The 15,064-nt window shown below is 42.0% G+C and overlaps 1 protein-coding gene across 1 annotated transcript in view; it reads left to right on the top strand.

Annotated features, from left to right (window-relative positions):
* Positions 1–800: 800 nt before the first annotated feature.
* LOC103777788 (ubiquitin-conjugating enzyme E2 E1) overlaps positions 801–15,064 on the top strand; it is a gene marked incomplete at its 3' end in the record, with an annotated part of 36,389 nt that continues 22,125 nt past the window's right edge. The window contains exons 1-2 of the mRNA XM_008945352.1: positions 801–952; positions 3,095–3,145. Of these exons, the coding sequence (XP_008943600.1) occupies positions 801–952; positions 3,095–3,145 (203 nt within the window). The remainder of the gene's footprint in view (positions 953–3,094; positions 3,146–15,064) is intronic.

Below are 15,064 nucleotides of genomic sequence, written 5' to 3'. Positions count from 1 at the left end.
CCCCTTGTAGGCCCTGGCTCTTCTTTTTCTCTCCCCCCACCCCGCACGCCCCCAGCACAGACCATCTGCTTCCTCCCCCCTTTGCTCCATGCTCCTCGGTGCAGTGGGCCTCAGTGGGTGCCCTCCGTGCACCCCACTGCTTAGCTGTTTCCCTTCACTCCCTCTGTTTCTGCCCCCCCACGCTCCCAACACCAAATCCAGCAGGCAGGGTTTCTCTGGCAGGCAGGAGTTTCCCCACTGCAGGTCACAGATCTAATTTCGGGGTCGCCCCCTTGTTGCCAGTGATGCCCCACTTCCATTTTAGTGCTGGTGACGGTCACCCCTCTAGCCCCGTCCTTTCCCTCCTCCCCCACGTGCCTCCCGGAAACCCAAGGGACTGGAGCTGTTCCATTTTTATCTCCTACACCCCTAGGTTGGGTAGTGGTGGGTGGTGATGGCTCTTCTTGTGTTTGCAGTTTGGGGGAGATTAGAAGGAATTGCTTTGAGCCTCCCTGATTATCACAGTCATCTTTGTTCAGTCTTTTCTCTTGTTTCCCACTTGCTTTCTGAGAGGAAGCTTTTAAAAGTCCCTTATCCTCTGCTCCTCCATGTTACTAGTGCAGGGGAGGTTGCTGCTCCTCCTGCTTCAGCTGTAGGGCCTGAAGAGGAGAGCGAGACACAAGGACTCTTTAAAAAGAGCATGACCCAAACACAGAGTGAGATTGTCAGCAGCCTTTCTCTGTGTGTTTGTGTTCACTGTTTGTTCCCCACGCCCCATGGTGTCTCCTCTCCAGGTTGGGGTGTGTGGTGGGGGGGTCGCTATGTCGGATGACGATTCGAGGGCCAGCACCAGCTCCTCCTCATCTTCATCCTCCAACCAACAGACAGAGAAAGAGACAAGCACGCCTAAGAAGAAGGAAAGCAAAGTCAGCATGAGTAAAAACTCTAAGCTGCTATCTACCAGTGCCAAGAGGTGAGATTGCTGTCAGTTTTATCACTAATTTGCTTCATCTTCTTCCTCTTTATTTTACTCCATTCCCCCACTGCTCCCTCGCTGCTCCCATTCCTCCTCTCCCCTTGTGTTGAACCTTTCTGCACGACGTTGCCATTGTCTTGCTTTTCTCAGTGTCTTGGTGCAGCGAGTGGCTGCCCAACTTTGCTGCTCTCTCACCTCTCTTCCTGCTTCTTCCTCTGTTCAATTGCAAACATGTCCCTGTATGTTTTTTCCTCCAGGCTGTTATTCTGTCCCTCAATTATTTCTGCTTTCTCTTCCTTTTCTTTATCAGCATCAGTTATAGGGGTGGTGTAGTATTGGTGTGTAGGACCTTAATTGCTCCTCTGCTGCTGGAAGCTTTGTGGTCCTGTGCAAGGCATTGCATTTCAACGTCAGTTTCCCTGTCTGTAGGCTGGGATCGATCTAGAGTGGCTTTTTTATTTCCACAAATGTTTTGGGGATTAATTAATGTTTGTGAAGGGCGTTGAGTTTCCTTGCACTGCGGGAGGGCACTCCAGTGCAAGTGGTGTAATATAGCCCCAAATCTTTTCCATCAAATGCAATACTGTTTCTCTGTCTGCTCATCACTTATATTGAATTTTTTGTGTATGGTTGGATGTTGACTAGAATAAATAATCCACAGCAGGTCCACTTGTGGATATTCTGCTCTAAAATAGTCTTTGCTCGCATCACAGAGTGAGTTGGAGTTTTTTGGGGAGTGAAATAATTTTTATTCCAGAGTAACATCTGTATGGAGGAGAGATGCATGCACAGAATAGTAATTCCAGAACAGAATAGCTATGTCAGTTGTTTTCACCCAGACAGACTCTTGGAGCCACTCAGGAGTAGTTTTTTTATTGTTTTAAATAAATTGTTACACTTTCTTATTTATTCTGTGTTTCACCTGAATTCAGCACCATCCTGCTCCAGGGACCTAAGTGGGCAAATGGAAGTTTTCGAGCAAACTTGCAGTACTTCAGTAAGAGTAATAAACCATCTTACTGAACAGCTTTGCCAGGCAGCACAGGGAGGTTGTATCTGTAGGTGTCAAAAGGGACTGGGGTTTTATGCAAATGCCCTATCGTCACAACTAAGTTCTCTGTGGCTTTTTAGAATTTAGGCAGTTTGGTTATTCCAGATCTTCACCCAGCAGGCTTCTGTGGCAAACTGACATAGATAGTGGCAAGCAGTGTTTGTGTTATGCCCTTAACTGTTTTAAACAGAAGATTGTAAACTGCCTAATGTGAAAAGGCAGGGGCTCTCATGTGTGGCAAGTGGAAGAGAGGCAGAAGGTGCTGGCTGAGTTAAAGGAGAAGGGAGGCAGACTGAGTGCAGGGTGGGGAAATCTGGAGGAGAAGCCTGAGTGGCAGTAATGGTACTCTAGGGAGGAGGATGGTAGCTGGTTGGGCATTTTGTGGCAAAAGCAGCGTGAGCCCAGAATAGTCTGGGCAGGGAGGAAGAGGGTGTTGTCTGAATGTGGTGAAGAGAGGGAGCATCTGGAGTTCTGAGGGAGAGAGGACGTGGGGATGTTGTGTGGCTCTTGAGGGGGAAGAGGGGGGAGAATTGAAGGTGGCAGGAATGTTCAGGAGCTTCGGTCACAGATATTCACCTTCCTTTAAGTGTCCTTGGGAGTGGCGCAGCTCATTCCCTTGGGGCTGATGTTCTTTCTCAGCGTGGTGATGGGAAGCTGAGGGGGAGAGCCAATTTGGCAACAACCGTTTTCTCTCAGTCCAGCAAGACAAAATTCCTTTTCAGGCTGCAGTTTTCTTCTAGCACTTGGTGCATCACATTTGCAGAGGGTTTCCCTCATTTACAGGCTGGTTGGCAGAGTGGAACGGACGGTCCTTTCCACTGCCCCTGTGTGGCTGGCATCTTTATAGGAGCATACAGCAGTGCATCTGCCTGGCTTCAGTGCACGGTGTCCATCTGCTCTTCTGCACCTCTCTGGTTTTGGGCCCCGGTCAGCACTAGTGTGTTTGGGTTGGTGCAAGGCTGCAGCTGAGAGTGACCTTTCCTGCACAGTGTCAAACTTGCAATGACAGTATGTCTGTGAGGTGTGTGTGTTAACTGCTGTCCTACACAGTGACTTACCTTTGTTCCTTCTCCCTTTTATTGCCACAGGATTCAGAAGGAATTGGCTGACATCACCTTAGATCCACCTCCCAACTGCAGGTTGGTGTCAATTCCCTACCTGAGGAGGGTGGGGATAGTGGGGGCTGAAGTGTGTCTCTGTGCATTGTAACTGTCTTCAGAAGCTTTGGATAGAGCTGAGGAATGGCTCTTTAGGTGGCCGATGGTACTTTTGTGAATGCTTGCATGACATTAAATAGCTTCCTGGTCGGGGGTCCTCCAGAGCTTATATGTGTTTTGATATGAGTTTTATGTTTGTGTTTGGGTGTTGTTTGGTTTTGGATTTTTAACAATTGCATTTCAATCTGTTATACTGCTATGTGTGTGTATGTTTCCAAAACTGGCCTATAAAGAAGAGTGTGAAAACTTTCTCCTTGTTTGTTTTTTTTCTGGTTTATAAATCTAATGTCTGACTGCACTAATCTTATATAAATAAGATTTATTTATATAAATTCCTTGGCAGATTCTCTGCCAAGGAAGCAGAGAATGGTAAAATGCTGCAAGCTTTTTAGTTCAGAGTTTTGTTGTGAAAAGTAACTTGCAGTGGAGGGGAAGTGTGGGTTTGTCACTCGGTGGGTGAGTGTGCTACAGGAGCACACATGTTAGCTGATGAAATTAAAAGCAGGGATATTCTGTTACCCTTTGTAGAGCAGCTTGGATTTAAGTATGTTTTAGAAACTTGTACCGTTTGTTTGAACCATCTAGCAGATTGGTTTGGTTTGTTGTGAGGTGGCCTGAACCTCTTCACATTTGGAAAGGAGACAGTGGTAAAGTAACATCTTCAGTTGTGCTTGCTCGTTTGAGAGGAATGTGGCTTTCGGTCTGGTCTGTGCTTTGGCAGCTTACAGCACGGCTCTGTTCTGGTCTTCTTGCTGTGGCTGAGGTTTGAGGCCTTTTGATGTTGGTAATAGCAGAAATCAGAGAAAAATCTCTTTATAAATAACTGTTTCAGTTGATCTTTTCAGTATTGAATTGCCACCCACAAATGTACATGAACCTTTTCACTGAAGCTTTTTGCTGCTGTTAATCTGCAGGGAGGCATTAGCACAAGAGTTACCCAGGCAGGTCCAGAGTCATTCTTTCAGTACCAGTCCCAAGGATCATAATTAATGAAAGGAGGGATAGGATGAGGCATGTGGATAGAGGTCTAGGCTGATAAGAAGGTTTTTGAGCTGTTTGGACGCTAACTGATGAGCTCTGAAATCTAGCTGTGACAATATTGTTTTAGTGACAGTAATGACTGCCTGAATATTACAAGAGCTTCCAGCACTTGGGCTGGAGGTGTCAGTCCTGTCTGCATCTTGACTCTGTGTCAGGATGAAGTCCATCTGCTTTCCTTTCCTCTTCCCACCATAACCTGATTTTCATTGGAAAGAAACCCAGAAGCACAGCTCAGAAAGGCACTGTGTCTTGCTCCCTAGATAACTCAGTCTGGATGATTAAGGTGCTTGAAGTGGAGTCTGAACTTGGCAAATCTCTCCAAAAGTAGTAGACGAGTGTGTCAAATTGCAGGTTTCATCTGAAGTTTTGTGTAAGTTGTGTTAGAACCCTGATTTGTCCTTGTTTCAATTGGCATCATTCACAAGTCAAGTCAAGTTAGCAGACTACCTGTCAAATCAGAGAATGGTTTTTATTTTTCTTTCTTTAATTACATAGACTGCTGAGGATAATGCACTTCAAGGCCCATATAGTAAGTTTGTGTTGTTTCAGTCTTTATAAATATTTGTAATGGTAAAAATTACTTCACAGTACAAGTAGTGATGATTAATCTTCACCCATAATGCACTTACAATTCCTGCCAACCTTCCAATGACAGTGAAGGCTGACAAGTCTTGCAAATAATATGTGAAACTGGTTTAATTGTTACTGTCTCTTCATATGTTGTTGATAGGTAGGAAAACATGAATGGAGGGGTTTGTGTGTGTGTGACCAGAGGACTTTTGGTATTGCTCATGTTGGGGTGAAGTCATCCTACTTCAGTAAAGATGGTGATGAGAGTGAAGGAGAGCAGCTCTGTGTATGGCTGATAAGGTTCCAGCTGTGCAGTCAGACACGGGAGCTTTGCTGCTGTAGCAGCTGGTTTGTAAGAGCAGGCAGGTGCCGACTGCCACAACAGTGAGATGAGTTTCAGCTAGTGCAGTTACAGAGAAAGTTCACCTCTTGTGGAGAAAGAAATAGTCAATTTATGAGTGCGAGGAGATGAAGCAAGTGAGAGACTGGTTGCTACATGATGTATAAGGTTTCCAAAATTTGCTCTGGGGAAGCCTGCTAGCAGTGTCACTGCTTTTTTTTTTTTTTTTTTTTTTTCTCATTTGTGTGAACATTCGTTTGTTTTGAGGGAGGTATTAAATACATAGTTCCAGAATCTAGTTTCAATTTTCTGCCTTCATGACTTTGATTATCCTCACCTTTCCTCTGACCTCCAGTCCCTCATCTCTCTGCTGCCTTTGTACCTCCACAGACTATTTTCAGGTGTCGCCTCCCACAGAGGGGAGGGCAGGCCTCTCCTTTGAGGCATCTCACTCTCTCCTGCAAGACTAATCTCAAAACATACATATTGAGAGACCTATGTATGCTACCAGGTACTGCCTGTCCTGCTGTCAACTTAAGGGGTGCCAAAGTCACAGAAGTCACATTTGAAAATGCGTGTCAGAAACTGTATCCTGTGTGACATTGGAAATGTCATATTCTGGGTTTTCTACGGGATGTTTGTTCTTGCACCCCTTGCCACCACCTTTGTGTTTTCTGCTGTTCTGTGCTGTGCCCGCTGTTTGATAGCAGTTCATTGTTGGCTGTGTTTTAATTCTGGCCCTCGTTGCAAAGTACTGTTCTTCCAGTCTTATTGCAGTAGTGGGAGTTCAAAATACTTAACACATCCCAGGGCATACTGAAAAAAAAAGCTTCAGGTGGTAAATGATTTTTAGTAAGAACTGTTTTATTTTTCTTCTTATAAAACACCACATATAAGGTGCAATTAGAAATAATGAAAAACATTTGATATTTCAAACAAAATAGCTTAAAGCCAAATGAGTTTCATTTTTATTTTTGTAGCTTGCAGTGGCCCTATTTTCATGCATGTAACCAACAGGTCATCTGTTTAAAAAAAAAAAAAAAAGCAAACCACAAAAAAACCCAAATGCCAAGCACGCTCAACGCCCTGTGATTGAGCAGCTGTGTGGGTTTTACACATATGTGGGTAATATGAGGGGAAGTTTATCCCAGAACTTCCTCTCCCCTCAGTACTTTTCTTGCTTCTAGCTCCCTCCCTAACCTGTGCTCCTCTCTCTCTGACCGTTGCTTCCTCTCTGGTAGTCCCTTTGCCCCTCATGCCTCTGTCCCCAGGCTCTGATTTTGATTTTGTGCAGGCGAGTACAGTTCCTTCTCCAGAGGTGCAGAATATGCGCATGCAAATGCAGTCCGCATGCAAGAAATAGATTTTCATTTTCTGAAAAGCTGTACTTAATCATGTCACAAATTTGCGGGTTCCTGGTGGAGGCAGTGCTGTCCTAATACGTGTCCTGGTGTAGCATGTGTATGGTGCTTGGCTACCTCTGAATGGTTCTTGCTCCTCTTCATTGTTTTCGGCTCCTTAGAGGTCTTTAACTTCTGTTGTCCACAAGGTGATTTGACTTCTGATATTAATACTGAGTTATGAAAGTTAAATGTGGGTTTCAAGTTCAAAAGATGGTTAGTCATTCGTGTGACTTGGAGAGAAACTCTGGTTCTAAAGCATTTTGAATCTTTTAAGTGAGTGCCTGGTGATTTCTTCTCCTACTTTGTATTGTATCATAAAGTTATAACTCTTGTTTTACAACTCAGAGAAGGTACCTAGAAGACTTTGGCCTTTCGCTCTTCTGTATACATTGGTGGCAGAGGAGTTTGTCATGTCTTTGCTTTGGGTCATGGAAGTCTGTATCTGCTACTGCCTGCAGGTGTCAAAATACGGTTCCATCTTGGTACCTAGGCAGGCCTGATCTTTGTGTGCAGGTAACTTGTAGGAGTATTGTGCCAAAGTTTGCCTGCTTGGAAACTTCGTCACAGTGACAGGCTTTAACAGAAGTTAATTAAAGCTTTAAGCACTATTTATTCTCTTTATGTCATTTATTTGACCTCTGTATCTAAGCATCTCCTGATAGTAAATCTGCTTATTTCTGTGAGGTTATGAAAGAAATGTTTTTCCCCGTTTTAAGGATGGGGAGTTGCAGCATACAAAAGCCAAGTGACTTGTCCAAGGTCACACAGGAAGTCTATGGCCAAGTGGAAAACTGAATGTAAATCTCCTTTGTCTCAGGCTAACTTGCAGCTGAGCTGTTCTGCTGGAGCTGTGTGCGTTGGTTGCATTATGAGCAGGGCTTTGAATCTGTGCTTTATTGGGTGTCTGGTATTGACTGTATGTAAGCATGGTAATTTAATGTTATTTTTCCCATCTGTGTAGAGAGACCAAAATGGATATTAAGTAGAATTAATGTTTTTTAATCTTTCTTACCCAAACTGTAACAAGTTTGTCTTCACGTGGCTCATTTAAGTCCATATAGGCAAGACCAGCTGTTATTGAAAAAGAAATAATTTTCAAACCTTAACTGAAGGAGGCATTTGCCTGCAAGGCATACCATTGCTTCAGAGTAAAATGCTATCACAAATTCATTATTTAAATAATAAAATGCAGTTGTGTTTCCTGGCTCCTTCAGCCCAGTTTTTGTAGATTCACAGAATAAGGACCAGATCTCCCTGAGAGTTGTGAAAGTTAACTGTCAGCAGTTACTAAATATATGTCTCAGTGTAGATGGTGAGGAGAAGTGCTTTCCACTATAATGTGTGGAGTATTAATAGTTTTCAAAACTTTGCAATGTGGAATTAAGATTTCTTGGCTAGAGAGAAGTCTGCATAGAACGTGTGGCTCAAAGGCAGTTTTTAACTCAATAGTTTCATATTATAATTCATATATTTCATCTACATACTGTGAAAATCTGGCATTTGTTTTATTTGGTTTTATGGTGCTTGTAATTTTTTGAAAATGTATTTTCACGATACCTCCAACTCCAATAATGCTTTAAGTGCTTTTGCTTTTAAATCTAGTGTATTATCTAAGGATGGATTGTCACTGTTGAACTATAATATCAATGTTGGCTTTATTATTTCCATGCTTGGAACAGTCCTTCCTGAACATAGCCATACTGTAGCATAATCCTTCTGGTCTTGTTTTGTAATTAAATAGCTTAATTTCTGAATGACCTTTTTCTTTAGTGTGCACACTTAAATTATTTGATCAAGAATGTCACAAATGCCAAGTTTTACTTCCTTGTAGAACTTAAAAAAAAAAAAAAAAAAAAGCAGAATGTAAAACAAAGATTGATATTACAAAAGTGGTTTTAGCACCTTTTTTTTTTTTTTTTTCCCCCTTCACGTTGTTTCTCTGAAATGGGAGTGTTTTCTGTGAGAAGTTTCCAGCTGTAGCATAGGAAGGACCTTTGTAATTAGTGCCATGTGTAGTTGAAAAATATCTTTTGTCGTATAAACTACCAGCGGTTCTTTTTTTGCTTTGTTTGGCACATGATCCCTGGAGAAATAAGTCTTCCTTTTGAGACGGTGTGTTAACTAATTTAGAGAGCCTCTGCAGCTGCGTATGTTCTAGCTTGCAAACCATAAAAACGATACCATTTCTACACTCGGTGAATGTGAAGTGTGTGTAGGTGCAGCTCCTGAAGGCAAAGTCCTCTGCCTGATGAACTCAGACAATAGCTGACAGGAGCAGCTTCTTTACCGTGAACTGATTAGTTAATATTACAGGAATTCACCTTTCTGAAGAGAATCCTGGTTTTATTTGTTGTTTCCCCTGAAAAATCAGAACTGTTTGGACGGCCAGGCTGCTGGGGCGTTGTGGCAGGAGATGGCTGGTGCCGTTTGGCACCTCCTGGCTCGGCGGTTCCCGAGGGACGGCGCTCTGTGCTCGTGCGTGCCAAACCTTGGCACGGCGGGTCGGGAGAGCGACTGTGAAATTGTATCATGGCTAAGAACAAAGGGGATTGAAATCCCTTCTGTGCACACTCCCTTGTATACCACTTAATTTTATTATTTGACTTTCATCTTTGCTGCCCTTGGAGGGCACTGTGCAACTGTGTTTACGACGCTGCGTATATGTTTTATCTGACAATTTCTTAATGTTTCCTCTTAGTTATGCAGTCTTTAATTTGGTTTCATTTCTGCTGTGTTCCAGCTCTGCTTGTCTAGATTTTTATATGGGATATGTGAGTAGCGGGTGGTTTTATGTTGAGTTCTGTTTTCAAAAATATCCATTATTTGTGTTTGGTACTTTATAGACATAAATGGAAAATACAAAGTGTGTGTGGAGTATCTGTATTCTAAGGGCTTGAATCTATCCTGTCTTTTTATATGAAGACAAAATTATCCACAGGGAACTGGCTGGTTTAGGGACATTGAGGAAGTGGTAGGGAATGGTTTTGTGTTTGGGGATTTCAGCAAGGGCAGGGGCAGGTTGATAGTGACCGAGAGCTTTGTGGTTTCGGAAGAATGGGTTGGTCCTGAGTGCCAGTAAGGTGCCATCTAAGAGGACGTTAACGTTGGCCCCACTGATGGAGGAGTTTATTCTGGGAACAGCAGCAGAGCTCACCTGCACGGTACGAGTCATGTCTGTGGATTGAGGTTATTGGTGAGTCAGTGCGTAGTGGAGCTTCTGCAGCCTCTGCCAGCACCCTTTGGTAGCTGTACGTGACAGACCAGCCTTCCGTACAGCACCTCTCCAGGAGTGTTTAATGGTCTAAACAAGAAGATCTCATTTTATACAAGTGCATTAGGAGATCATTGCACATCTGTGCAGGCTTGCATACCACATACAAAGTTAAAGGCTGTGCTGTCTCCACCAGAGAAAGTGCTTTAAACCAAGTTAAATTAATGATGTAATTTAGTCATTACAGGAGAATCTCGCCAATCTGTACATTTATTTGAATGAAATAAGTTTATACTTACTTTTCCCTCTGAGGCTTAGCAGTGGAGGTCTAAATACTGACTTGGTTATTTTACAAGATGAACTAGAGATCGTGGATTGTCAAGTTCTAAAAATAAACTACAACTATCAAAATAAACACTGTACACTCTGGAATTCAGAGGGGTTTTCTTGTTTCTCTTGCCAATTTACAAAGTTCATTGACGTGCAATTGGTTTTCCAAGGCATTTGTGGAAAGTGTAATGGGTACTGCAGTGCATTTAATACAAATTTGCTGTGCGTGAGGGGCTAACTGATATTACTAGGAGAACATATCACAGATCTATATGCATAACTGCAACATCAAAAATGCAGTGTTCTTTATTAACCTGGACTCCCTGGCATGGGAGGTGAGGGAGAAAAGGAGAACGAGGCATGCAGATTGTAGCTCAGGGCAGGTGTGGTGTTTGATTCCCCACACTCTCTCCAACCTCTTCCATATTTCACAATTGAAAATACAGATCAGGTAAGATGAAGTTGAGCTGTTCTGAGATCTGGGTCCAGGCCAAGTTTTGGCAGTTCATTTGTTTTGTAAAATCCAAAGTAATTGGATTAAAGAGGTTGTATTATTAATGACGTGTAGTCTTGTTAAATTTCTTTGCTTCTGTATTTCTGTGAATTGGTGCAGAATTCAAGGTTTGATTCCTCCAGGGGCTTAAAGTTCTAGGGTCAAAAGTGAGTATAAACCAAATCAACACCTTAGTTAGCTGTATTCTGCACTTTCTTTGTATCAGTGTAAATGATTATTTAAGAGATTAGAGAATTGTGTTTCTCGTCTGTCCCTCTGGAGCTGCTGGGCTTGCTGGAAAAGAGACTCTGGAACTGGTATTGAGAATTGTAAAGGCAGTATAAATGCTGTGGGCTAGAGAGGAGGTTGCTTCCTGGCACAGGTGGACTGCTGGCTTTTAATGCTATTTCTGCTATGGGTATCTGAGCAATAGATTTTTGCCATTGAAACTAATCCTAGTGCTTATTAAGGAGAAACCAGGAGAGAGGGATCTTGGAGTCTTTTCTTCTTTCTTGCTTTTGATGCCTAGGATCCTACAGAGAGATGCACACAGAAGTTAAAAAGTCCACAAACATTAAAAATTAATTTGGAAGTCTAAGGTATCTTCTCACAATAGATTAATTGATGGAAAAAAAAAAAAAAACAAAAAACAACAACAAAACACACACACAACAGGATAAAGAAAAAAAAAAAACAGGAAAAAACAAACAAACAAAAAAAAACACAAACAAAAACCCAAACACCTTCTAGTATGGAGTCCAAATGTTGTCAGAGTTTTTGGAGACAACAGCAAAGCTTCAGGGTGGTAGCTATTGTTATAGAAGGAAGCCTGTCAGGCTAACTTCTCTGAAAGGTTTTACATGCAGCTCGAATATCTTCACTGAAATTTTTAAGGTGCTAATTTAGGTTATGACTGTTTTGAATCCATCATGTTTGAAATTTTCAAGTGGACAACAAGTGTGGATTGCTCTGAGAAGTGGCTTATAAATGGTAGAGAAAGTGCAATATATCAAATTAAAGCAGTGTTTAACTTGAAAGATTGTTAAATGCACACTGTTTGTAGTGAAATTGTTTTAAAGCTATTATATCAATGCTGTAGTATACCACAAAAGATGATTTCGTGAGAAGTTGCTGATCAGATTGCTGTAATACTGTATTTAGACATTATTTCCTGTATGTCTTTGTAACCTTTTTAAAGAAGATAAACCGGGTAATGCATGCAAGCATTTATAGCTAGTGTCCTGCTTGACTTCCTTGTAAGTGACATATCAGTAAGAATTGTCTGTTTGTTTTTGATGGGGTAATTCTCAATTTTAGAACCTCATCATACTTTGATTAAATATTTATTCTTACTTTTATACCTGAAGGTCTGTGGAAGATGGGAAAAAGATTGAAAGTTTTAAACAGCTGTGCTAAATAAAATCTCAAAATATCATTAATCTGACTCGAGCTCTTCATCACATTAAAGCTGTGGTAGTGCTTTCTTTCCTAGTTCAAATCGAACCTCAACAGCATCCTCATGATCTAGGAAAGTGGGCAAGAAGTACAGTAGTGACAAGAGTGACTTAGAAGATTGTCCTCTTGGAAGCACATGAGAAAGATATGAGGAATGGGATAAGAAAACTGAGGAAGTGATAGAAAGAAAGGAGCAGAGGGAGAGAAAGGCAGAAGTAAAAACAGAGGGAGGGGGCTGAACAGAGAGAGAAACAAGCAAGTGAAAAGGGTTATTTATATAACTCTCTCTATATAAATATATATAACCAAAATATCTATAATAACAAGTCACTTGAAACTCAGTGAATCCAAATCAAGAATCAAGTAGATTGGTATTAAAATTGCAAAATTTAATTTGTTGAAGGTCCTGTGAAACTGCATCTCCCAAGGGAGCACACCTTGCTTGTGTAGCAACTGGCAGAGAAGCATGGCAAGTGTTGTCAATTCAGTAAATTCCATAATACTAGAAACAGAGATATTCATTAAAACTGTTAAGAGATCATTTTAGAACAGATTAAGTCCTTCTACCCAGTAGGCAGTGGTGTTCAGGAAGCTGTCCTTGCACGAGGTTGTGGAGGCAGATGGTATTGGCACACTGAAAGATGGGTTGAACAAATCCGTGGGCAGCAGGTCCATAAACCGACACAAAAATTCAGAGGTGTACCCTTTAGCACCCCCAATCCAGTGCCTGTAGATGCTGCAGGAGTGCAGGGGAATGGACTACAGACAGTGATCACAGTCATCTATTTGGAGGGGTATCTGCTCTTACTACTGCCAGGAGTAGGGTGCTGAATTAGATGACCCCAAATGGTCTTTTTGCGTTCTACGTAGAGTACGCGCAAAATTTCATCCTTCCCCCACCCCGTTGTCCCTCATTCCAATCCACTAACTTCAGTTTCTTTTCTGTTTCTTTGTTCTACTTGATGTCGCTTTTAGCCACATAAAACGTTCAACTTCTGCCCTTCGTGGAGCCATTTTTGTCTCTTCTTTTTCTGCTTTGCTGTTTAAAGCGAGCCCTCGTTTCCTGCCATGCAGCCACTTCTCCATGTTGCTGTGAAGGGTTAACCTTCGTACATCTATCTGGCTGAATGCAGACTGTAAAATTTTCAGGGCAAAGGACTTCTTTCATTTTTTGTCCATGTTTGCAAAGCGGTATGTAAATTTCTGGCTAAGTTTAAATGTTCTTTAATAATGAAGTAGGTTTAGTCCTTGGGCTTGTAGATGTCTCCCTGCCCTCCCTTCCCAAAAAAAGTGAAGTTCCACTTATGTTGCGACATTGCATTTTTTTGTCCTTATCTGACTGAGGTAAATAAGCGAGTTGTTTTATTCAGCAGCTATTGTATTATCTTGAATATGTGATTTGGTTATTTTCCGGTTTTATGCACATCAAGGTTATCACAGCTGTTACTTTGTGATACTACGATATTGTAATAGGATAATGTGCTTTGAGATACATTAATGTTGGGGGTTTTTTATTCCTGGATAGTGGCAGAGAAATAATAAAGGTGTCTAAGAGCTAATCTCTTTCTTTGCTGTCTTTGTGCTTCTACTTCACCTTCCACCTCAATAACTAGGAGGACTGCAACTATTTGTTAGGGGAATATTAGTTAAATTGCATGTACTGAGACATTCCAGTTTAAAGTATTTCATGTTCAGTGTGTGTACTCCCCATGACTAAATATTATGTTGCAGTTGAGGTTTTGTAATGTGTCAGGTATGTGTTGTGTATTGTTTTTTCCACAGAAGGTGCAAATTTTCTAACCCACAGGTAGGGCAAGTGATACTTTCGGCATTGATTTACAAGGATTTTTGCCTCACTTTTCATAGTGGAATCTTATTTATGAGGAGATATAAAGTTCAGACAAGTAATTTAACATTGAGATTTGTTCAGGTGCATGTTTCACTGCAGTGCTAAGTAGCACAGAACTAGCCAGTTAGGACATAATTAAGAACTATTACTGGATTTTTTTAGGAACGACTGAAGAACAGGGCTTGCATAGTGGAACCTTTGCACAGCAACGCTGCAGCAGGGATGCGGTGAGCTGCAGGGTCCAGCCATGGGCTGTAGCAGCAGAGCGAAGGGCTGAGGACAAGTGGGGATGTGCTGTGACCTCTCTCGTGGCTGGCTGAACAGCTGGATGGGATTTGTTAGTGATTCACTGTTTGGTTTAAAGAGGGATAAGGAAGGAGTGCTGATTGGGGTCCAGATCTGGGAAGGAGACTTGCATGTTACCTAGTGAAGTCTGTTCTCTTCACAGTGGTCTTCATCGATTCAGAATAAATGGGGAAAAAGATGGAGCTGGAGTTGATGGCTGCAATATTATGATACACCAGGAAAGCGGGAAAATGTAAGGTGGGGTTAGATGTGACCCCTGAAAGCAGAGAGCAGCAGGGGAAAAAAAAAATGCATTTTGCCAGATCCCTTTCCGGTAGTAAACCTGCTAGTGTCTTGCACAGATTCTCATCTCTCTCTGTGCTTCTTTCCTAGGCTTTCTCCCCATTACAATCCAACATGTCCCAAGCCACTGGTGTGGTGTAAGTTATGCAGAAGAGTGCTGGTGTGCCTGTTCTGGGCCCCTCTTTCTGCAAACCATCACAGGCTTGTGAGGGATGGTGCTAGTGTCTTCTGCCTCCTTGTCCTGCAGAGCTGAGCAGGTTCTGGCCCCTTCTCTTCCCTGATGACTGCATTGATCCTTCAGCAGTAAGCCATTACATCTGTCAGTCTGCAGCCTGTGTCTACAGGGAGCTGAAGATGCAAGGGTGTCCTTATTGACAGAAAGAAAATATTTATGAGGAATTAAAAAATAAACAGACAAACCCATTCTTATTTTATTAATCTACTTGCAAATGAAGTAGCAGTGATCGTATAAACTACAAAATGTGTATAGAGATTTATATATATACACATATATATTTAGATTGCATAAGTGTTTGGTCACAAATCAGAGGAGCTTGATGA

Source organism: Merops nubicus, unplaced genomic scaffold (assembly GCF_000691845.1).
Source record: "Merops nubicus isolate BGI_N331 unplaced genomic scaffold, ASM69184v1 scaffold35138, whole genome shotgun sequence".
In the NCBI taxonomy this organism is placed as follows: Eukaryota; Metazoa; Chordata; class Aves; order Coraciiformes; family Meropidae; genus Merops; species Merops nubicus.
The sequence above is the reverse complement of the archived record's forward strand: the minus strand, read 5'-3'. Positions and strand labels throughout refer to the sequence as shown.